A 23,689-nucleotide genomic window follows, 5' to 3' on the forward strand; every position below is an offset into this window, starting at 1 on the left:
GCTAAACGTTTGGTTTCCTTTCCTGTCGATCGCGATTGATGTAGAAGCACCTCCTAGGCTATAATTTGACTTCAGCGATGAGAGAGGGAGAGAGAGAGCAAAGTGGTCCATGCGCGCGCGTGTGTGTGTCTCTGCATCGGGTTCAATTGAAGTCAGAGTTGGTCCGTCCAGTCAACAGTCCCGCATTCAGGCCGCTCCATTATTAGATTAATGTTATCAGACAGCACTGTAACATGTGTGGGAATTTCTCTCATTATGATAGAGTTGTGGGACTTTTATTATTATGCTCAATACTTAATAACTTATGCACAATACCCGCAATCCTGCGCTGAAATTTAGGCTCTGGTTTTAAATGCGCATCTTTTTTTCTCGCGATCTCTCGGAGGTGGCCAGCCGAGCAATTGTTCTGCTAGGCCTACCAGTTTGTGACAATATATCGTCCAAAATGCTTGATTGCATTGCATTCTTCACATTTTTAGCTAAATTTTCATCTTTTGTAAATTGCTTAGCGCGGGCACTCGTCAGCAGCCTTCGGCTTGCCTCTTGCCACTATTCACTCCTTCGTCTTCATTAACATTCCCTGTAGAATTCTCAATATTTTTGGCCTCTATGTGTCCAGTTACATCTGTCTGTTCTTGGTCTTGGATTTTGTGAAATACATTTCTAAATATCACCTGCTTGCTGCAGCTTTGGTCTGCACGCCCTATTAAAACCGGTCTGTGCAGCCTTTTTAAAACGCATCTTTTTCTCTCTCGTGGGCATTTAATCTGCTGCCGGCTTGTCTCTCCACATCGCCCAAAATGCTTGATTGCATTGCATTCTCCACATTTTTAGCTACATTTTCATGTACCACATCAACATTTTTGTTCAGTGAATCTTTTGTAAATTGCTTTACAATTACTGTCGGGCCTATAGGTCTATGCCTGGCTTGCTTCGGTCACGTCTTTTTTAAAACCATCTTTTTCTCTCTCGTGAGCATTTAATCTGCTGCCAGCTATTGACTCCACATTGCCCAAAATGCTTGATTGCATTGCATTCTCCACATTTTTAGCTACATTTTCATGTACCATATCATCATTTTCGTTCAGTGAATCTTTTGTAAATTGCTTTACAATTAACTTCGGGCCTATAGATCTATGCCTGGCTTGCTTCGGTGACGTCTTTTTAAAACCATCTTTTTCTCTCTCGTGAGCATTTAATCTGCTGCCAGCTTGTGACTCCACATTGCCCAAAATGCTTGATTGCATTGTATTCTCCACATTCTAGCTAAATTTTGGTGTACCACATGGTATTTTCTTTCAGTGAATCTTTTGCTTTACAATTAGGCCTATCCGGCCCTCTTCTTGGCTGCCTTCACTCCTTCATTAACATTAATCTTTTTGGCTTCAATAGTCCAGTTACATAGTCTCTATTTTTGGATTTTGTGAAATACATTTCTAAATAATGCGACTTATAGTCCGGTGCGACTTATATATGTTTTTTTCCTGTTCATGACGCATTTTTTGACTAATGTGACTTATACTCAGGAGCGACTTATAGTCCGGAAAATACGGTAGCATATTTCATAAATAGGGGAAATTACACATTAGGCAAGGCAAGATTATTTAGAATAGTACCGGTAAATAAAAGCATAAAAGTGCAATAGTTAAAAATAGTTTAAAAAGTAAAGTGCATTAAACATAATAATTGAAAAACATAAAAGACACAAGGTACAATTAAGCATTAGACCATCCGGCATTAGGCATTAAGAAATAAAAGTGCACACATTTACTGGACACTAGCCTATAAGTGCTCACATTTACTGGACACTAGCCTATAAGTGCTGCTGTACTTCGTTATTAGTAAAGCAATTAGGTGGTGAACGTTATGCACTTACCTTTTTATAAATAAGATGACACATAGCGACTCGTATCTTCATGCCTGCTCTCTGGACGTGGTAGAAGTAGAGATGGTGTAGAACAGTTAGGCCAAAAGTAGCCAAGGACATGCCTGCGGCATACCCATAAGCCTCATACAGCGCGGCTGAGTCCGGTGGTCCCACGCGCTCAAAGTACTCGATGAGTTTTCCCAGAAACACTGGCTGGATGACCTTAATGGCTTCCTGGTGAGAGGTGAATTAAAGAACACACAGGGCCTACTGTTACAATATTACCTGGACCAGGAGGGTGCTTTGGCCCAAGTGCCCACGGGAAGCCAGGTTGGAGTCCAACCCGGGTCATTTTCCAATCCCAATACATCTCTCTCTCCCACCCGCAATAAATGCAAAAATACCTCAATGCAAAAATATACTTTTAAAAAACAAAACACAAAACAATATTACTTGGACAAGTACTTGTGAAAAAATATACATGTTGAACCATAATAAACTGCTCAGCTCACTGAGATGAATCTCCAAAGTCCTGGCTATGTTATAAGCACAAGTGTTTTAGCCACTGAATTCATATCAACAATTAAATGACCAAAATGAGCAGAAAAGTGCCCATCAGAGTGAGCGAGGACTGGAGTAATGACCTTTCTATGCAGTGTGCCAAGTTCCCCCTTCTCCTCACATTTACTGTATATTACTGTACAACAAAATTCACATCCTTTACGAGACACTCGGTACACTGGTGTCCAAAGGTTTGAAAATGCTTCGCGCAGGTCACATAATATAGCACATGCATTATATATTTTTTGTTATTACTACTAAGTGATGCAGTAGACTAAAAAGTTATAAAAGATGGATATACCATGAAGTGAATTACATTATTTTTGACACAAAGTTGGGACGGGAGCATGTTTACCACTGTGCTGATTCACCTCTTCATTTAACACAATTCTGTAAATGTTGAGGAGACCATTTGCTACAGTTTTGATAATGAAATGTTGTCCCATTACTCCCCGATATAGGATTTTAGTTGCTCAACAGTATGGGGTATTCTTAGTCATGCTTTCCATTCCATTATGCACCTAATTTGACAAATCTGGACTGCAGACTGGCCATCTTAGCACCTGGACTCTTCCTCTATGGAGAAATACTATTTAAATATGTGCAGAATTCATTTTGGCATTGTTTTCCTGACATATTCAAGGTCGTCCCTGGAAAAGACATTGCCTGGTTGGCAGTATATGTTGCTCAAAACCTGTATACATCATTCAGAATTGATTGTGCTTTGCCAAATGTGCAAGATGCCAATGCTGTAGGCATTAATGCTCCTCCACACCAACATAGATGTTGGGTTTCGAACTGAGCACTAAAACAAGATGGATAGGTTGGATACATGGATAGGCCCGCTCCTCTTTAGCCCAAATAATTCCATTATTTCCAAAAAGAATGGCAAACTTTGATTGGTCTAACCACAGAACCTTTTTCCACGTTACCTCAGTCCATTAAGCTCAGGCCCAGATAAGAGGGTGGTATTTTCTGTATCATGTCTCAATAAAATTTTAGCTGTTACAATTTTGGCTGCAGTTTTTGAATTTAGTATCAAACTGGGCACATAGACAATGGTTATCAGAGGTTTTCCTGAGCCCATACAATGACAGGTCTGGAAACAGGTCTGGTGTTGATGCAGTGCCATCTGAGGTCCAAAAGACCACGGCCATCCAATTTGTTTTTCAGCTATTTCCCCTGTTTACAAAGATTTATCTGGATTCTCTGAACGTTTTAATAATATTATGTCCTGTAGATGATGAACTCCCTAAATAAGTCACAATTTCATGTTAAGAAGCATTAAAATGTCATTGTTTCATCATTTGTGCACACAGGTTTACACAGAGTGATGAATACCCTACATCTTTACCTCTCTGGGATGCTCTTTTTCATACCCAATCGTGTTAGTTGTGAAACAGTCTTCCTTTTGTTTTCTTCATCATTACACAACTTTTCCAGCATTTTGTTACCCCCTTCCCAACTTTTTATGAAACATGTTGCTAGTATCAAATTCAAAATTAACATATATTTTCCATGAAATAGTCAAATGTCATTTTCAACATTTGATATGTTGTCAGTGTCCTTTTTGCAAGTTAATATGAGTTTAAGAGATTTGAAGATTATTACATTCTTCTTTTATTCACATTTTACACAACGTCCCAACGTTTTGGGGTTGTAGATCTGTTTGTGGTAGTGCGTCTTTCCACCGCCTTTCCATGCATGAGCAACAATTAAGAAAATAAATTACGCTCACTTAAAGGAGAACTCAAGAACTCAACTTTAAAATTATGGCCCCAGAGTGTACTGTAGCACTGTAGCTGTCGGTTTTTTCCATACTGACAGTACTCTGTGACCTCAAGAAATAGATGTATGTGAAAAATCGCTGACCCAAGTGTTTAAGCAAAACAATGCCGTTATTTTACCTTAAAATAACAGCTTTAAATTCATTCTGATGCTACACTGACTTATATCACGGAGGGCTGTATTTTGCACCCTGGCGTAAAACTCGTTTTCCACCAGGCGCCAAGTTTAATTCGATTTTTAGCACGTGTATTTTTTAAACAATGCGCCCAGTGGTGTGGCAATTAAAAACCTAGGGAGTGGCCTGGCGCATTGTCTGAAAAATCGCTATAGTACACTTGGTCAGAAGTCTATGGCGAGTTGTTTATATGTTATTTTAAGAGCGCATTGTCAACAGTCATATTGGCACGTGCACGCACCATCCTTCTATCATTCATGAACGCACACCAGCGCACGTCCATGCAAAACATTACGAATTGCACGATTACAATGGGAAACATAATTAGAATAAAGATATTATGAAATACTGTACACCTCATGATGAGTAGCCTAGTTATTCACCATAATTTGCAAATTGACGGTTAAATGCGATAGGGGAGAGGCGAGAGACACGTATGGAGCACTGCTGAAGACGCACTGTCACGAGATATAAGCAACTCCTCTGCAGGATAAATGTTTTTTATTCAGTCATTTGAGCAATATTAGGGTAAGTGTTGCTTTTCCCAGCCTATGTTTTCGATGGTAAGCCATTGTCAGTCAATAGTGAAAGTAACTGCATATAACTGTCTTGTCGTTGACTGACACCATGGTGAAGTTAGTTTCACTTTGCCAATGAGTTCAAATAATAGAGGAGTGCAAATGCGTGAAGGCTATGCTAGGTTTTAGTAAAGCATGGTTTAGTGGAATGACTATTCCATGCGGTCTCGCAAGCAGCCTCCTTCAAATGCGCCGTCGAATTTCAAAATACCGATGCATTTATTAGATGTCATTCCCATTGGTTTAAATGATGTTATACGCCCCAAACACACCCATGACTGAAAAAAACCTAGGAACACCTTGTTGCGCCATGCGCTCGACGTTTGATAACGAAAACCCTCCCAATGTGGACTGGACACATCCTACTAAATTTGAATAAGCTTCTGACGAGTGACGATGCGCTTTTGACTGTCATGATAGGGCCCGGAGAATGAAGTCTCTGACACTACCGAAGCATGACTGAAACATTTCTTGTAACATCATTAGCCCCTTTTACACTGACGAAATTCCCAACAAATTTATGTACCAGAATCGCGGAACCACCGGAAGGGTCCACCAGGCAGGGTCGGCATTTTGCCGAGTCGATTCATTCCAGCACCAGTGTGAAAGCGTTATGGTGGAAAGGGGGGGGGGCGTGGGCGTGGGAAGGGGACGTGGGCAGGGGTGTCTAGGATTAGGTGATGCTACCTATGTAACCCACCACAGGGAGCAAGATAAAAACATGAACAGCTGATCAGAAGGGGCTACAACAACAACAAAGGAGAAAGAAGACATGGCACACTGCGGAGACCAGGAAATTCGAGTGCTCCTTGCCCTCAGGGCAGAAGATGAGCTAAGGCATCACATGAACGGGACAGGAAATGGTCCTGTTATTGGAAAGACTTTGGATAAATAAAGGCCGGTCTCAAATAGAGGCCTGGTCTGTTTTAATTTCCCTTCCAAATTACTTTTTATTGTTCGAAGACGTTGATCGCAAGAATCCGACATTTTAAGCAGACACATAGCCTAGTACTGCACTATGATGCAAGGCCTACTGTAGGTAGCATAGCATAGCCTATCCTAGCCTAGCACCGCAGTATGATGCAAGGCCTACTGTAGGTAGCATAGCATAGCCTATCCTAGCCTAGCACCGCAGTATGATGCAAGGCCTACTGTAGGTAGCATAGCATAGCCTATCCTAGCCTAGCCTAGCACCGCAGTATGATGCAAGGCCTACTGTAGGTAGCATAGCATAGCCTATCCTAGCCTAGCCTAGCACCGCAGTATGATGCAAGGCCTACTGTAGGTAGCATAGCATAGCCTATCCTAGCCTAGCCTAGCACCGCAGTATGATGCAAGGCCTACTGTAGGTAGCATAGCATAGCCTAGCCTAGCCTAGCACCGCAGTATGATGCACTTCACTTGCGTTTATAGGGTACTAAAAATGTGGCCAGCAGCTAACCAAAGTGCAGTCAGTTCTCCCGTGGTTTTGAAAATCACACAGCCTGCTGCATCTGAAGGCCCACGCATAATAAGGCCTACGCTTTTCACTCTACACGCCCCATGTTGCACGTCAGGTTTTAATTTGCTAGCTGGTCCTGCCTCCTGGCTCCCAAAAATGCCGGATCATGTGAACTGACAAAGCAGGCCGGCAAATTTTCACCTTGTTTTTAGACACACAATGCGGCAAAAAGACGTCTCCTCTTCCCGCAAATTTAATGTGATCTTTGTAAAAGGGGCTATAGATTGGGTAGAATCATGACTCTTTTAGACATTTGTTATTGCACTATGTAACATCATTGATTAGGTAGAATCATGACTCTTTTAGACATTTGTTATTGCACCATGTAACATCATTGACTGGGTAGAATCATGACTCTTTTAGATGTTTTTTGACAAACTGGGTGCCGTCTAAGCAAACACAGATTATATATGGTATAGTTATAGATTAAAGGACCCTAGGGTGAAATTACTCTGAACCATCACTTTAACTTGGCAATAAAAGCTGTGGACTGTGGAATTTGACCATTACAACCATTCATTTTACAACTAGCAGAGGGGGCTGTACCACCATGTCCTGACTGCAAGTGATTCCTCTGTGAGCAAGGCAGTATCATATTAAACCAGAGAGACCTTAGAGTTCATCAACCAAGAGCCCATTAAAGGAAGACAATAGAATAAGTGATATATCTATGGTCCTTTGTGTCAATATTCTATAGTTTTTATAGTTTTCTAATGAATCTTTCTTTGAATATTATTCAAAAGTCCATAGGCTTGGAACGTGACCTGCAAACGCAGTGTTCCCCAGACCCCTTATAGGATGAATTTAGTCAGATTTTATGGATCAGTGTCTCCCCTGTGTAACAGGCTAGACCTACTAGCTGATAAAAAGTATTTTCATATTCAACACTATTTAACTGCTTTTTCCAAATATGTAGCTTAAATTTAAGTTTAAGTATACTCTTTTGATCCCGTGAGGGAAATTTGGTCTCTGCATTTATCTCAATCTGTGAATTAGTGAAACACACTCAGCACACAGTGAACACACAGTGAGGTGAAGCACACACTAATCCCGGCGCAGTGAGCTGCCTGCAACAACAGCGGTGCACGGGGAGCAGTGAGGGGTTAGGTGCCTTGCTCAAGGGCACCTCAGCCGTGCCTACACTGCAAAAACTGCTTATCTAACAAAATCTAACCAAGTGTTATTAATCTTATATCAAGATAAAAAAAACTAGTTGGTATTGTTTTCAGTATAAAGAGACTTACCTAGCGCTTTCTTGTGAAATCATTTGACTTAATTAAAAAAAAAAATTTTTACTTATTTTAAGACATCTCATCTTGAAAACAAGCAAATTTGTCTGCCAGTGCGTTAAGCAAATTTGTCCTAAAAACAAGCAAATTTGTCTGCCAGTGCGTTGAGCAAATTTGTCTTGATAAGACTCCTTAAAATAAGTTAAAGTCTTCTTAAATTAAGTCAAAATGATCTTTTGAGAGGGCGCTAGGTAAGTCTTTTCATACTAAAAACAATACCAAATAGATTTTCTAATCTTAATATAAGATCAATAACACTTGGTTAGAATTCATTTTTTGCAGTGTACTGGTCGGGGTTCGAACCAGCAACCCTCCGGTTACAAGTCCGAAGCGCTAACCAGTAGGCCATGGCTGCCCCTTACTGAAACACTAGGAAAATATCTATAGGCCTATCATGGAGTTGGTAGCACCAGGGCTTAAAGCAAGGACATTTTCTGTGCCTGAAGTTAGGCTATCAGACATTTAAGATTTGTTTGATCAAGTTAGCCTTGATATCTAATGTGCTTTGATTTAAGCTTTAAAGTTGTTGCGCAAAAAAGCCTATGGTATCGTGCCATCGGCCATAAATCAATTTGTAAAGGCAATGTAATTTTTACAGGAACGTTATTAGCTGTTCTTCTGTAACATTCTAACAGGTTAACATTAGAGGAGAGGCCTTGGAACACTGGAACAGGAATGAAAAAAAATATCTTTTTGCTCAGAACGAACCGAAAATATTTTTTAACACAATAACAAATTAAAGGGACACCAGGCAAGCCTGATGCTTTTTCTCTACGAAACTCCCCCTCGCTCGGTCTGAAGCTCTTTTCCTTTTCTTTGCATCTTCCGTCAAGGGTTTTCGCTGCTTCTTCGCTGGCTCTGCCATTATACACACGTTTGCAACAATCTCTAGCGTTTCGTTAGCCTGCCTCTGTGCTGTAAACTGATCCTGCTTCGGTCGGCAGGTATGATACACCGAACTTGCAAGTGGGATATTGTTCCTACAGGCAGAGAGAGCCTTCATTCGCCCCGTAATGAGTCATTTAACCATATACCGACTTACGAAGATGATTAATTAACACGAAAACGTTGCCTGGTGTCCCTTTAAGCGATTTCATTATACGTCAGTTATTGTATAGGAGGCATTCGTACAGATAATCATTTGAATTGCTGGATTTTTAACAAAGAAACATTAGGCCTACACATTCTATTTAACAAAACAACAAAAAAAACACTATTGATACTGTTACTTCAGATATTGTTACACATTTTTATGAAGTTTATAAAAAACAATTTTCACTTAACATAGGCTCTATCTTCAAACCTCCCAAAGGACTGTCAAATGATTATTCAAACTGGCCAGACACTGTTCCCAGACACTGTGGTCTAGTTCTTCTCGTAGAAGTTAAATCAGGATGAGATCTGGAAACCGGGGACGCCATGATGGACAACACACTGACCACACGGAATGGCATGTCATGAAAACATGCTGTGGTATTCAATTATTTTTTACTGTTCAAACCTCACACCGTCCTCTTTATGTTTCACAGTGGATCTGATAGTCATACCACATCATCTCACAAATCTAACATCTCATACACAGTCAGCTGCAGGAGCTGCAGACTTCAGAGACTCTTTCCAAAGCACCTTCATTCAATCGTCCTCTGTGGGGCACTTCTAAATGCAAAATACTTCCGATTATTTATAACTTTGCCATAACTCCGCTTTCCTGCTAATTTGACTCGACCTAACCCACCTACAATCCGCAATATTATCTGGGAAGTTAACCCGTGAACAAGCTGGGCCTGCAGGTCATACAGTAGGATGACCCGCATATCACTAAAGAGATTCTATTTCTGTAGCGTACAAGCGCTGGCCGCAGCAGTTTTGAACCTCTCAGCTGAAGAGCGAACCATAATCCCCAGGACTGCCTTAATGCCGGTGGCTCCCTGTACAACAGACACTGGCCCACTTATTCAATAGGCTTAACAATAAACATATAGCCTTAACTCAAAACATCTGTTAGGCTTATGTCACTTTGATCTGTAAATAATGCTTAGCTGGAATGATCTTTCCCCCTATCATATTAACTTTAAAGCAGACCTATCTGCGGGCATGTAATTGGGCTACAGGTTTTCTACAGGAATAGCATGTTTGAATGGGTACTGCTCTAGTTTGTTACAAAGTACAAAATAGAGTGAAATGCTTAGTCCTCTTAAATGACTGCATATAATGTAGATATAAATAAACAAAGGAAATAAATAGAGGATAGAAGATAAGGTAACTGTGATACGCATGTATGAAAGTCAAATAAGTAAGGGATAATGTATTGTCCGCCAGTCATAGAGCGAACAGGATCCCGACACCCAGTGGAGGGGCCTTGCTTCGTCCTGATGGGACTTATTTTCAGATAATGACCGGCAGACAATACATTATCCCGCTTATTGTATCGCTACTTGCCAAAACGAGAAAAGAAACTGTTTTGCTACCATTTCCTGGCTTCCACTGAGAAAACAAATAGTTCGCCAGACAAATAGAACTGGATAGTATCAGGTGTTACGTGGCAACGTCTTACTTGCTTACTTGCTCACGTTCAATGAAATTCCATTGCAATAAGTGAACGGAATACTTGCGGAATTATATGAAAGACGGGAATCAAAAGCACAATCCCTGTTGCCATTGACAACAGTCATTATACATTTTTGTAATAAAAATGTATAATTACCCGTGTAATAAGTATGCTTATGTGATTCACATCCTGTCAAAGGGAAGCTTCACCTCCACAGGCTTCTGCCCAGAGACCCAGCTCTGATGCCCTGGACATACACACAGCTTCAGGATGCATTCTTTCTGCTGTTTAAAAACTCCTTTTTGTGGAACCTGCTTTTTTCAGTGGCACAGACCCACATACTATACTCTGTACTTGTACTTGTGCCCTGTACAATGACAATAAAGTTGAATCTAATCTAATCTACTGGATCCAAGATTAAATGGATGGGACTGAGGTTATGAAAGACCCCACCCGCCCTGCACCAAAAAGAAAAATAAGAAAAGTCCATTGTCAAAAGCACCTTATCCAAACTAACCAAAACAACCTCAGTGTTTCCCATACATTGACTTATTTGTGGCAGCCCACCACAATATCAACATTGGCCACCACACAATGATTTTTCCTGTTGCACTAAATTGTACTTAAATCTGGTTAATCTGCGCTAATTTGTTAAAAACTGTTGCATTCAAGTTAATTCTGCAAACCTACCACCACAAATAGAATTCCATTCTGTGGGAAACACTGAACCTCCTCTCTTCCAAGAAAAAATAAAATGTTGTGACCAGTTGGCAAATTTTGAAAGACAATGGCTGACTAATCGAAAGTCGGATATTTTCTGCTTAAAAATTTCCCAACAGCATTTCAGACAAACTCTTACTAGAAAAAAGCATAATGGAACGCCACTCAAAACTGGAGTTCCTACTTCTAAACCCAGGGCAATCCATCTATTCTAGTGCTACTTTAAAGGGGAACTTGGCATCTATTTCAACTTAATAAACCCGTTTAGAAATAATTTGGATGGTTAAATGACCTGTTCCAGTGAAAATGGTGACTTTCCCCGCTCCCCCTAGCGTCCCCAGGCAGAAAACCAACCTTGCAACTTTGGGACTACCGTCCCGGTAAGAGAAGTGAGAAACAAAAAACTCCTTTTAAATCGTGTTTCTTACATTGTATTATCCACATTGTTCTGCCGAACTTATGCTAACTGTTTTGCTAGCTTGTAAACAAATCCATGTGCTTTATCGTTACTTTTTTCCAGTTGGAAATAGCATAATGCACAGCTTCTCCAGCAGAGGGAAATATAGCTAACCCTACCAAGGGGGGCTTTAAAGGTCAAAACTGAAGGCCGACCTCGGACGAATACAGCATAAAAATCTATTGGTCCGGTGCACTACCATCTCAATGTACTTTGGTAACAGTCTAAAAATACTGCAAACAGTGAAGCAAACGGTATTACAGCTTATTATAAATAGGCAGTGGGCCATGAATTGACCATAATTCTTATAATAAATTATGCTGATAATCCTACAGTATGCCTCCTTTTTGTGTCCCCATCTAAAGTAAGCGGTAAAACTACATGTCTTCCATCTTGACAATCTAAGAAAACCAATGCTGTCTACACTGCACAGACATAAAATAGACTCAACATTTTAGGACTTATATAAATATAAATACTTTCTTGACTCTAATCAGTGTTTCCCATACATTGACTAATTTGTGGCGGCCCACCACTATTTTAAAATGGACCACCACACAATGATTTTCCAGGATGTACTAAATTATGCTTAAATCTGGTTAGCATCATAACCACGCTGCGCTAATTTGTTGAAAACTGTTGCATTCAAGTTAATTCTGCAAACCTACCACCATAAATATAATTCAATTATGTGGGAAACACTGCTAATGTAAGTATTCTATGCAAAATCTATACAAGACCGTTGGCTGTTTGCGTACCTCTATGAAAGTAAATATTCCCAAGACTGCGTAAGGTTTCCAGTAGCATCTGATGACTGCTTTGGCCAGGTTCGGATCTCGCAGCTCCTTGGCAGCTTTCCGTACCTCCGCATCCCAGTAGCTACAGAGAAAGAGATCTTAATAATTAAAAAGTCTTTTGGCCTCATCATGTTGACCCAACATCACTTTAAGTAGGCCATTGTCAGTAATGAGCGATGAATCAAAATGTTTGACAGGAATAACATTTCACATCCATTAACAGAGCTCACTCACCATCACTAATAACAGCACCACTAATAACAGGTTATTTACATTATTTGTTGTAGCAGTAGTAGGCAGCTACATTTGACACATCAGGGACACACACACACACACACAAACATTTTATCTAGCCTATCCTATTATGAACAAAAACATAAAAGCAACATATAAGAATCTCAACAATTTTACTGAGCTACAGTTCATGCAGGAAATCATACACTATGTATTCCACATGACTTATAGCACATATGAAAACTGACACAGAAATAAACCTGTGCAAAATATTTAAGAGAAATAATGTTTTTTCTTTTGTGAGAAATGTGTTGACATGTAAACATGCTGTTGAAAAAACAAAATTGCAATTCATTTCTTTAGTGTAATGACATACTATGATGATGTGATGCTATAAAAAATGTGTGATCTTTGCTGGTATGGGTCTTTAACTCTGAAGAACAAAAAATGTCTCCATCATATGGTTAACGAATGTAGCAAGATTGCTAAGGATACGTCTACACGAAACCAATGGCTGTATATTTTTTTACCGCGTTCACACCTTTAACGATACTGGTAAAACAAAAAACTTCCGTCTACACACAGGCTTAAAGTGCTGTAATGCATATGCCAGGCCAGTCAGTGGCGCCGTGACGGCCCAGCAGAGGCTTCACATTTAATTCGCGTAGAAGACAAAACATTGCTAAAGCAGTTGCAGTTGCATGAAATAAGGAGACTACAGACAATTCGGTTTTCAATTCAACTGTTAAACTAAGTTCATTTTCAAGGTATGTGTCTGCCATGTGGAATTTGAAATGCTTTTACGTTTTGCAAGTCTGGTATACAGCATGTTACACTGGAGAAAACAGGCATAGGTTGTAGTAAGCTAATGTTTAACTAAGTTAAAGGAACCATATGTAAGATTGTGGCAAAAACTGGTACTGCTATCACTTTCAAATTACTGTAGAGCGGTGTATCCCTTCCCCCTCCCCTGACTCAAGGTTGCCAACCCGGATGCCAAAACACTACTGACTTTTTGATTACTAGATAGGTGGAGGGTGGCTCGTCAGGCCAAAACACAACATGACATGACAAAACACATCAACATCAGTTGAGGGCTGCAACTTCACTTTTTAAATGACAATATCCTGGCCGGACTACTGTTATCAGTGATATAAGTATTTGAAATGAACATGATTTCTTAATGTCTAGTGACTTATCAGGGACATTTTATGATGAATTGAAATACATTTCTTACATACGGTTCCTTTAAGCTAACGCTATGCTTCTAACTTAGCCACAAAACACTGATACCGTGTGCACATAAATCATGACGGAAAAGAAAAACATTTTAATATGGCAAACAAATGGTTTGGTTTGTTCTGACAAGCAGAGTGTCAGGTCAAGTGCGGTGGCTGAGTTGAGGGGTGGGGCTATGTAGTCATTAAAATTGCCGGCTTTGCTGTCTACACGGCAAAAGTTAACCGGCAGTTTAAAAAAAATCCCACTTCGGAACCCGGTTTCAAAAATAGTTAACATTCCTTCACTGCATAAGAACAGAGCACAAAAAAAGCCTGGTCGATCCCAGTCAGTCCTTGTTTTCAGAGTTCACATTGCTTCTGTTTGTTGTCCAAGAAATGTAAGACAAATAGATACAAGAACTCTTTTATACCCACTGTCACCAGCTTTTTAAACACTCTCACTTGAGTGTTTTTTTGTGAGTGGGAGAGAGAGAGTCGTGGTGGGATCCGGAAAGGACCACGGGGCGGGAATAGAACACGGGTCGCAGGCGTACGGTGCAGGTCCCCCAGCCAGTTGCGCCACGGCCGGGGCCCATGAGTGTTTTTATTATGTTCAAGTTTTGTATATAGTTTACTTATGTTTTTATGTTGCATTCATGTCCACTGTTTTGGTGAGCCCTCATGTTGTATTCATGTCTATTTATGAATATGCTCTCTCAGCCTGCTGCATAATAAATTACCCCTTGGGCATAATAAAGACGCCTTGAACCTTGCTATTAAGCTCGACTATAAAATATATATATCATAAATAATATATATATAAATATATATATAAAACACTTTTTTTAAATATCTCTAAACTACCTGAACATACAAACAACAAAAGGCACCTGGTCATGTAATACAGTCCCACAATAAAAAAGCTATTTTGTCAGATTAGATAAGATTCAAACATTCCTAGTCAGCTTGAGCAATTTCACTTCCGAAAGGAATGACTGTTTAAAAGGTTTACTGAAGTGCAATTGTTTCTATGCTATCTTACTTGCCAACTTCTCATGACAAAGCATTAAATCAAACTTCACAATGTGACCATATTGTCATCAGTTTTAAAAGAAAAAGAAAAATAGATGATTGAAATAGAGCATTTTTTGAGTGGCTAATTTAAAATGCCACTACCTAGCTTTTACAACCTCGGGATTAAAAACTACACTAGACAAATGTGCAGATTTGCTACAAAATAGAAATTCCGGTTCAAAACACGTTTAGCACTTTTCCATAAAAAGACAACAGATTTATACCTCAACAAATGGACTACAAATATAAACCTATAAAGATGAGGATCATCAGAGTGCATCATTATAATTCTCTTGAAATGATTAGGATGGAACATTTTTCTACCGCTGATCTAATTTCAACTGTTCATCTGTTAACCCAGAAGTCCTTATCAGGATTCATTTAAAATGACTATGTGAACGCTCCTACGCACAAGTGATTAATTCTGGGTTCCCATCCATTTTCACTGACACATTTCAAAACCTTTCCACTACCTTACTAGGTTTTCCATGACTGTGGGAACCCCATTCATTCAACTCTGCTGACACTTCCTGAGTCTCAACTGTTTTTTATTTTTTTTATCATATACATAAATCAAGCCATTGTATACATTACATTTAGTGACATACCTGACACTTTTGTCCAAAGCAACTTACAAAAAAGGGAACTAACAAGGTACTGAGAAGGACATAGCACTACTCAAGAGAATCAGGTGACATGCATAATCCCTTAAAAAATGCCCCACACAAACCTGTTATGTTAGAGTGCATGTACAATGGTTAGCTGTGTGTGTGGTTGCTGGTGCTACTCACCTCCCTAGCTCCTCTCCTAGTCTCTCTGACCCATCCTCAGGAATGGTTAGCTGTGTGTGTGGTTGCTGGTGCTACTCACCTCCCTAGCTCCTCTCCTAGTCTCTCTGACCCATCCTCAGGAATGGTTACCTGTGTGTGTGGTTGCTGGTGCTACTCACCTCCCTAGCTCCTCTCCTAGTCTCTCTGACCCATCCTCAGGAAGGACACGGTACATGTCACCCTCCTCTAGTCTCCTCTTGTAGCCGACAGAAAAGATGGGATTCAGCCACCTGGTGAGCAAGATTAGAGAGACACAAGTAAGGTGAACAGCATACAGATCTCGATTACACCGTTGTTTTGAAATAGTATTTCCTCTTTCTCTGTCTTGCAATTTAAAAGATAGTTTACCATGCTAACATGAGAAATAGGGTTGTGCCGATAGACGATATCATCGTCCATCGTGATGGTTGACAGACATCACGATGGAAAGCAACCATCGTGATGCCACGCCCCCACATGCCAGTCAACAGCTGTAACCTGCTGTAACAGGCTACAACATATAAAAAAACTTTCCCTGGAAATGAAATTGAGCCTACTTTAAAGGCTGTCAGTCAAACAGTTATCACGTATTAGTCTACCGTCTTGTAAAATAAAAGACTTATTAGTCTACCATCTTATTCAAATAATTCCTGACTGACGTGAATGTGTAGCCTTATTGTCTTTTTGTAGCCTACATGTCTCGCAGGCCTTTTGTCTACATTGGACGTAACATATGTAGTCTAATGTTTTAGCAGAAAATAGTCCTATTGAATTATTATTGTTAGGCTACATTCTAGCGCTCAAATATTTTGCGAGGCTACAGCGAGCGCCAAATGCGTCCTTTTCCTCTGTGTTAAAATAAACCATTTCTTTCGTTAATTATAGGATCAGAAGGTAGCCTATCCGTCTTTCACTGTAAGGCTTGTATTTCATGCATTTAGCAAAAGTCCCAGACAGCAGCGGAGTGGTAATCGGGATTCGTTATTTGTAAACGTTTTTTTACTTCGTCCTCCAGTCTGGACTGCGCGATCGCAGCCCTTTCACTTCCCGCCGCCCTCATAGTCAGCATAGACGGTAGCCTGATAACGTTGGATGCTGCATAGCGTACTACTGAAGATTTTAAATGAGTGACCACGATTGTAGTCTTAAGTAGCTTTTTTGCTAGGCCCAACTAAGGCTGACAATGTGTAATATTCCGCTGGTTGGTGCACACGCAAGTGTTCAGATTGACTATCCATCTTTCACGACGATTGGAGCAGATATTCCACACGGTAGCCTGGTCAGTATGTCTCTCTTAGCTGTCCTCTTTCATCAGGCCGTATAGCCTATATAATATTTTTTTTTTTTTATGTAGAACATTATAAATGTATTTCTGTACAGACATGGTAATTAATTAGTGTTTACTACCCCCCCCCCCACACACGATATCATCGTCCATCACGATGTTTTACTGTACACATCGTCAAATGCCAATTTAGGAGACATCGCCCAACCCTAATGAGAAAAGGATATGGTCAAAATAAAGAGGGTGTTCCCCGTAATCACAGGACCATTACACAGTTATGCAAACTATTTGAAGACAGCACGGAACATTTTTTTCATTATGTAGTACTTAATGGTATGAAAAAAGAAAATGTCACAGAAAATATTTTTTTTAACCATGTAGGCCCATTTCAGACTAACCTTACAGCTTGACATACAGAAAAGTATTGATACTGAACCATACAGTACGCTGGTCACCTGAAGCTAAATAAGTAAAACATTTCTGTGTATGTGGACTGCTCAATTGCACTTTAAATACCACATCAGAGCAAGCTGCTTTTGTGTTGCATGTGATCTGGCTGTGTATGTTACACGTGGCATGTGTATGTTACATATGGTTTATGTTTATTTAAAGACATTTATTGTTATTGTTTTAATGTCTTAAGCACTGACAGAAACAGCATTTCGGTTTTCATGTATGCAAATATACATAAAGAATTTACAAATATTAAATATGAATCTGACTATACTTGTTCCAGATTTTAAAAGATGTGGCCACTTGAAAACATAAGCCAATTAAAGCCAGTATGTTGATATATTGGTACACTAGTGTGAACTGGGCCGATAGCCATTTGCAATTCCTCTTGAGATATTCTCCAGACTTAAAATATAGCCTTCCATTATTCACAAACACAAAACATTACAGGGGGGGGGAAACAATTAACTAACTGCCACAAATCAGGAGCTTACTCAAGGTGAGAAACTGAGGGACATAGTGTACGAAAGTAAACGCTGCTAGGAGGCTAATGGCCAATCCAACATCCCAAATCATCTAATCAAGTTACCTATTCATCTCTATCTTGTTCATTGTTTAGGTTAAAGTGTAACAGCGAGTTACGTTCATTTTCAACAGAGACGCGTTAACCATAAGCCAATACATAGACTAACAGATGATGACAGTCTGTCGTTATGGTTAAAGTTGTGTAGCCAGAACGTACATAGGCTAGAGAAAACAAAAATCGAGGAAGTGATTAGCCACCCCTAGAACACAAAAAATGTTTGTTACGGCACAAAGAAATGGACTCATGGTCGTGTTACACCTTTTACGTTTTTCGACTAGGCTATGATGCTAGCCTAAAACAAGACAGATAACTTACCAGAAAAATATCTTGGATATAACATTAGCTTTTGCAGATGGATTGTTCTTCGGATCTTTACTTCGTGGCTCCATAGTGTTTGTGGACGTCCTAAGATCCTCGCTAATGCGAACCACCACGCCGTTTCCCCTCAGGTAAGTGGGCTACTTCCCACAGCTCATGCGGATATGTTGTGCACAGTTGTGTAATTTCGCCGCACGCACATGTTGGTCAGGCGAGTGGTTCGTTCGGAAGTTACTTCTCCTCAGCTGAAGAAGTTGGAAATTTTAGGTGCTCTTTGGCACCGCCCATTACCCCTCTGATTGGACTTTGCCGCAATTCTCGTGAATTCAATTGGTTTACACCCTTTAGTCTTAAAACAACAGGAAATTAACGGGTTTGTTTTCGTGTTTGCTTTAAATAGAGATAGATCACTGATTCTGTCCTGTGCTGTCCTGTAGTGGTGTGCTATACTGTAAAATTTGGTTTCCATCCGATACTAAATATAAGGCCTGTATTGCCGATACCAATACTGATATTTGCAACTAAAAGCAGTTTATGGGTGTTTCTTCAACTCCGGGCACTTTTGGCCTTTCAACTTTTAGAAAAATAATTATCTCCAAACACACATTCAAAATAATTGATATACTCATTAATATGTCTTGAAACAAAGTATGATACTGGGCACAATTGCATGACATGGAATATTGTTATTTTTTATCAGTTTTCTAAATCGTAAGGGAAAAATGTCATTTCCAACACACCTCAAATTATGTCCTTTATTTGCAGATTATACAATAGAATTCATTATGTTACATTATATATCAGTTACCATGTCTATGACTACCTAATCATACCACATAACAAATCCTAAGACTTTGTGAACTAAATGTATATTGCTTGAAGTTGCTCAGTACAATGAATTATGTTTTTCATAATCAAAAATACTCTTTATTTAAAGTATACATAAATTATTAAAGTCACTCACATGTTTTTCTATTAATAATGAAGTATGGATTATAGTTTCTGAAAATAGTATAAGTCTATGTCACCTGGAATTATGTTTTATTCCCTTAAAACATATGTTGTGATGGTCATTTCGTGGTGGAAATGACTGTGGGTACTGTGGTGGAAATGACATTGCATCACTGTCTTGCTGACTTTGTGGTGGAAATGACCTCAATTTCTGGTGGAAATGACTGTGATGGAAATGACATTCTCACAGTTTTCAGCCATATATAATCACATTCCATTGCCATACCCAGATACTTTTGGAGATAGGGCACAATGTATCCAAAATACACATAACTATGCTTTTTTTTTCACTTCTTTTGCATATTTTGACAAAGTTACAGCTGTGGTGGAAATGACGTCGAATAAAAATACTCTATTCTTAAGTGATGGTTACAATGATTTTTCTTCAGTTTCTGATTACCATATGTCTCTGATATTTGCCATCAACCTTCCTCTTTAGTAACACTATGTTTTCCCCTGGTAAACAAATAAACATTTACTATATTATACTATATATTACTGGAAATAGTTTGGGTGGTGGAAATGACGGAAAACCTGGGGACACTGATGTTTTCCCTAAAAAATAGTATAAATATATTATTTGCATTAGAAATTGAAATGGTATGTGTTTATTTAACTCTTTCTTGCAACAAACATGGTACAAAATCATCTAGGTTTAATTTGTCTTTAGTGTATTTTAACAGTTAAAGGTTACAAGTCAGGGTTGGGGACAAGCTCAAAACAGCCAAATCCACTGATAAAAGCCCCTCTAAGAGCAGTAAATCAGAATATATAGGCATTTTTCCACAAAAACAACCACAAGGACACAAAAGTGCCTGTAGTTGGAGAATCACCCTTATATACTTTTATGTAGGGGAGAACATTGTGTCATGATTTATGGCGTGAATAAAACATCAATATACTACATTTGAATACATTTCCATGACCACTAATGATTTTATGATTTCCACTGTTAACATTTCAGCAACAAAACATTGCAAAGCGGGCATGCAAAATGTGAAAGGAATGGTGTTTGCATGACTGTAGGCTAGCCTTTGGTGAAACATGAACAATGCATTTTGAACAAATTAAGAGATATTGGAAGTGAACTCAAATTAAAGTATCGATCTCATCACGCTGGTATCGATCCGATACCAATACCAATGTTGGTATCGATATTTGGATCGATATGCCCACCCCTACTGTCCTGTCCTGTTCTAGCCTCGTGAGACCATCCTGATCTCGCGAGCTTCAGGGTTTCACTCGCAGATCAGTCTGGATACTTTCCGTTAAAGAAAATTTGGAGCAGTTCACCAAACAAACGTCCAATCAGCGTTGGCTTTGAGGCGGGTTGAGGTGTGACGCAACGAACAACATGACGGCATCCACAGAGATGAGAATAGCTATCGCGCAAGTTTTATTCAAATTAGAAAGTATTCCTGGGTAAACTGTGAAGCTATGAGTCTCAGCCATGCAGCTGGGAGGAATGAACGACACAGACATCCTCCACGGCTGATTCCAGTTCATAATGGAGGAATATACTATCTTCAGAAGTGTAGGGCCTACCGTGAAAACTTGATGGGAATTGTCGTTGATTAGGTTCATAAATGGTAAGTTAAAACATCTTAAAGTTTGTCACGTTACCTAACTTAATTGTATGTTAAACGGCATTAGAAGAATACTTTGTTCATCTAATTGGTTGATTTGGCCCGTCGATAACCAACAAAGGTGGTGATAGACAGATGGTTTATCCAATCAGCTAACCAGTATGTCCGCCCCTTCCCAAAAGTTCTTCAATGAAAAGTTCCCAGATGGATATGCGGAGCAAATCCATCTGGCGGAGTCAGGTTAGTCCTGTCCTGTGATTTTGGCACTGTGGTGCTCTGATAACTACCTCCAACTCAACATTGACACGACAAAAGAACTTATCATTCATGTTTCATTAATCAAAATCACCCCCTGGACTCACTCACATCACCATCCATGGCCAACCAGTTGCACAGGTCAGCACTTTCAAATAATATCTTGGTCTCACCATTGACAATAAAGCTTAACTTCAATGAACATGTAACCATCACACAGAAACGTGCACAACAGAGGCTGTATGCCACACGCAAACTAAGATGCTAGGCTACTCTAAGCATCATCCAGCCCCTTCTATTGCTCCCCCCCTTTCTTCACCATACTAAATGTCACCAGCAAGAACAAACTCATTAAAATCTCACACTTTGCACCCAAGATAATACAGCTTCCCACCCCCAGCCTCACTAATGCAAATGACACAGCCACCACACGCCTTGCACGCACCATAGTAGCCCTGACCATCCCCTGAACCGGTTCTTCACCCTACTCCCATCTGGCCGCAGATACAGAGCCCTGGACTGGAAAAAAGCACACAAAAGTTTTGTACCCTCAGCTATCACTGCACTAAACAAACTCCTTCGACAATCATCCATCCCCCCTATTAGTTTGTGTTTATGTTTGTCTGCACTGTCCACCTTTTTGCTTGTATTGTGTTGAGGAGGGAGGGGGTATGGGGTGTGTTATGTTATATGTTATATGTGATATGTATGAGGCTGTATATATCCTGCATGGAATTAAATGATGTGTGTGAAAAAGAATATTCTTATAGGACAATAAAGACTCTGTACTCTATATTCTGATCTATAAAGAACAGTGTTCTTTATAGATAGATAGATAGATAGCTAGATAGATAGATAGATAGATAGATAGATAGATAGATAGATACTTTATTCATCCCGATGGCATCTACAACCATAACACAGCACACATATCTCACATAGGCCTACATAAAAATCACTCACAGAAATGTAAAAATATATATATAAGAACAATATGTAACAGGGAATAAGTTATAAGGTGTAGATGTTATGACCACAGTCCAGATTGTGTAGAAGGGCTAATATAGTCAGGTGGACAGCAGGTGAAGTGATGGTAGGGGCTGAGAGAGACAGGCTCATGCTGAACAGTCCATTTATCCCCTCCCCTTTTGTGTGGCATTGAAAAGTTGGATGGTCCTGTGGACAAAGGACCTCCTCAACCTGTCTGTTGAGCATGACAGTGACAGAAGTCTGCCACTGAACATGCTCCTCTGTTTATTCGATGTTTGTTTGATTGTCAGCATCCTACTCATGGTCTGTTTTTTTTGCTGTTGTTGTATGTATAATCATTAAATATACATCATTTATTCATTAATAAATGATAATCATTAATATCACTGTAGAAAACAAGATAAATGGGAATAAGAGAATCATTGAAAAGCTGCTTACTACCAGGGTAATCGTTTGTCTTGACATTATTCACATAAAAAAGTAAGTGTGTGTGTGTGTGTGTGTGTATTTTTTACATCCATTAAAGCCAGAACTTATTCATGCCCATGAGACATTTTTATTTTAATTGTAAATATTATATATTTCATCATATTACTTCAGTGTAAATCTGATATTTACAGCTCTGGAAAAGATGCAAATTTTTCTGATTTCATCCTGTTGCTGAGTGACCTTTGAATGAGTTGACAGTCAAATTTGCAGTGGTCTCTTAATTTTGAATATGTCCGTCAATGCATTTTAATGTCACTCAGCAACTGTAGGTAGGATGACATCAGAATAATGTGCAGTGGTGGTCTTTTAATCTTTTTCTGCAGTATATTCTGATATATCACATGATTGATTATGGCATAATAAATATGAGCAATCACAATTTTTCGTTTTGTCATGTGTATAGCCACTTAGCCCAAGATACCACACCACACCGATTATGCCCTGTGTCAGAGACTTTCTAATGAGGAGACACAGCACTCAAAAAATCCTCCATAGAAATGCATGGGGCTAGTTTGTCACGCCAATATGGCCGTTGTCTACATATATCCCACCCCTTCCTCGGCAAAACGTCGACATGTGAATACATTGAGCCAATCATATGGTGTGTTGTGAAGATATTGTGCCAATCATGTGTTGTGATCTCGCCGCTGGAGCAAGATTGGTGTCGTGAAGCCTTGCGCACGCGCAGTTCGACCCAAAGACTGTGCCCGATGAGTGCCCATAAAACGTTGGTATATGGCCGCCGAGTGGAGGGACTTGCCTAAAAGGACTTTGTCTCTGTGGAAGTGCTTTGAGTTGCATAGAAAAGCCTATATAAATAAAAAAAATACTCACCACATTTAATGTTACAGAAAAAAAATTGTGGGGCTTTTCCTTAAAATGCCATTTTTAGTCTTAAGTCACAACTTACAAAAAACTGTAATCTAAGTTATCTTTCAATCTGTGTAAGGTTTTTAGTATTGATTAATACCTCTAAACTAGTAGGTATTAAGCAACATTTTCCAATCAGCCAAGCATTGCAGTCAGCAATCTGATTTGCACTTGATGAATGCAGCTGACCTTGGAAAAACTGTGTATTTGCAAAACTGCATGATGAAC

At 39.5% G+C, this 23,689-nt stretch overlaps 1 protein-coding gene across 1 annotated transcript in view; it reads right to left on the reverse strand.

The window, feature by feature from the left end:
• Positions 1-18,511, reverse strand: part of abcc4 (ATP binding cassette subfamily C member 4 (PEL blood group)) — a 76,930-nt gene extending 58,419 nt beyond the window's left edge. The window contains exons 1-4 of the mRNA XM_076302920.1: positions 18,258-18,511; positions 15,759-15,869; positions 12,243-12,363; positions 1,877-2,101 (exon numbers count right to left, since the gene is read on the reverse strand). Coding sequence (XP_076159035.1) covers positions 1,877-2,101; positions 12,243-12,363; positions 15,759-15,869; positions 18,258-18,331 — 531 coding nt within the window. The 5' untranslated portion in view covers positions 18,332-18,511. The remainder of the gene's footprint in view (positions 1-1,876; positions 2,102-12,242; positions 12,364-15,758; positions 15,870-18,257) is intronic.
• Positions 18,512-23,689: the final 5,178 nt, after the last annotated feature.

This window comes from Alosa pseudoharengus, unplaced genomic scaffold (assembly GCF_046254945.1).
Source record: "Alosa pseudoharengus isolate Yale_2024_CS ecotype anadromous, Long Island Sound unplaced genomic scaffold, YU_APseudo_1.1 YU_APseudo_1.1_scf_24, whole genome shotgun sequence".
In the NCBI taxonomy this organism is placed as follows: domain Eukaryota; kingdom Metazoa; phylum Chordata; class Actinopteri; order Clupeiformes; family Clupeidae; genus Alosa; species Alosa pseudoharengus.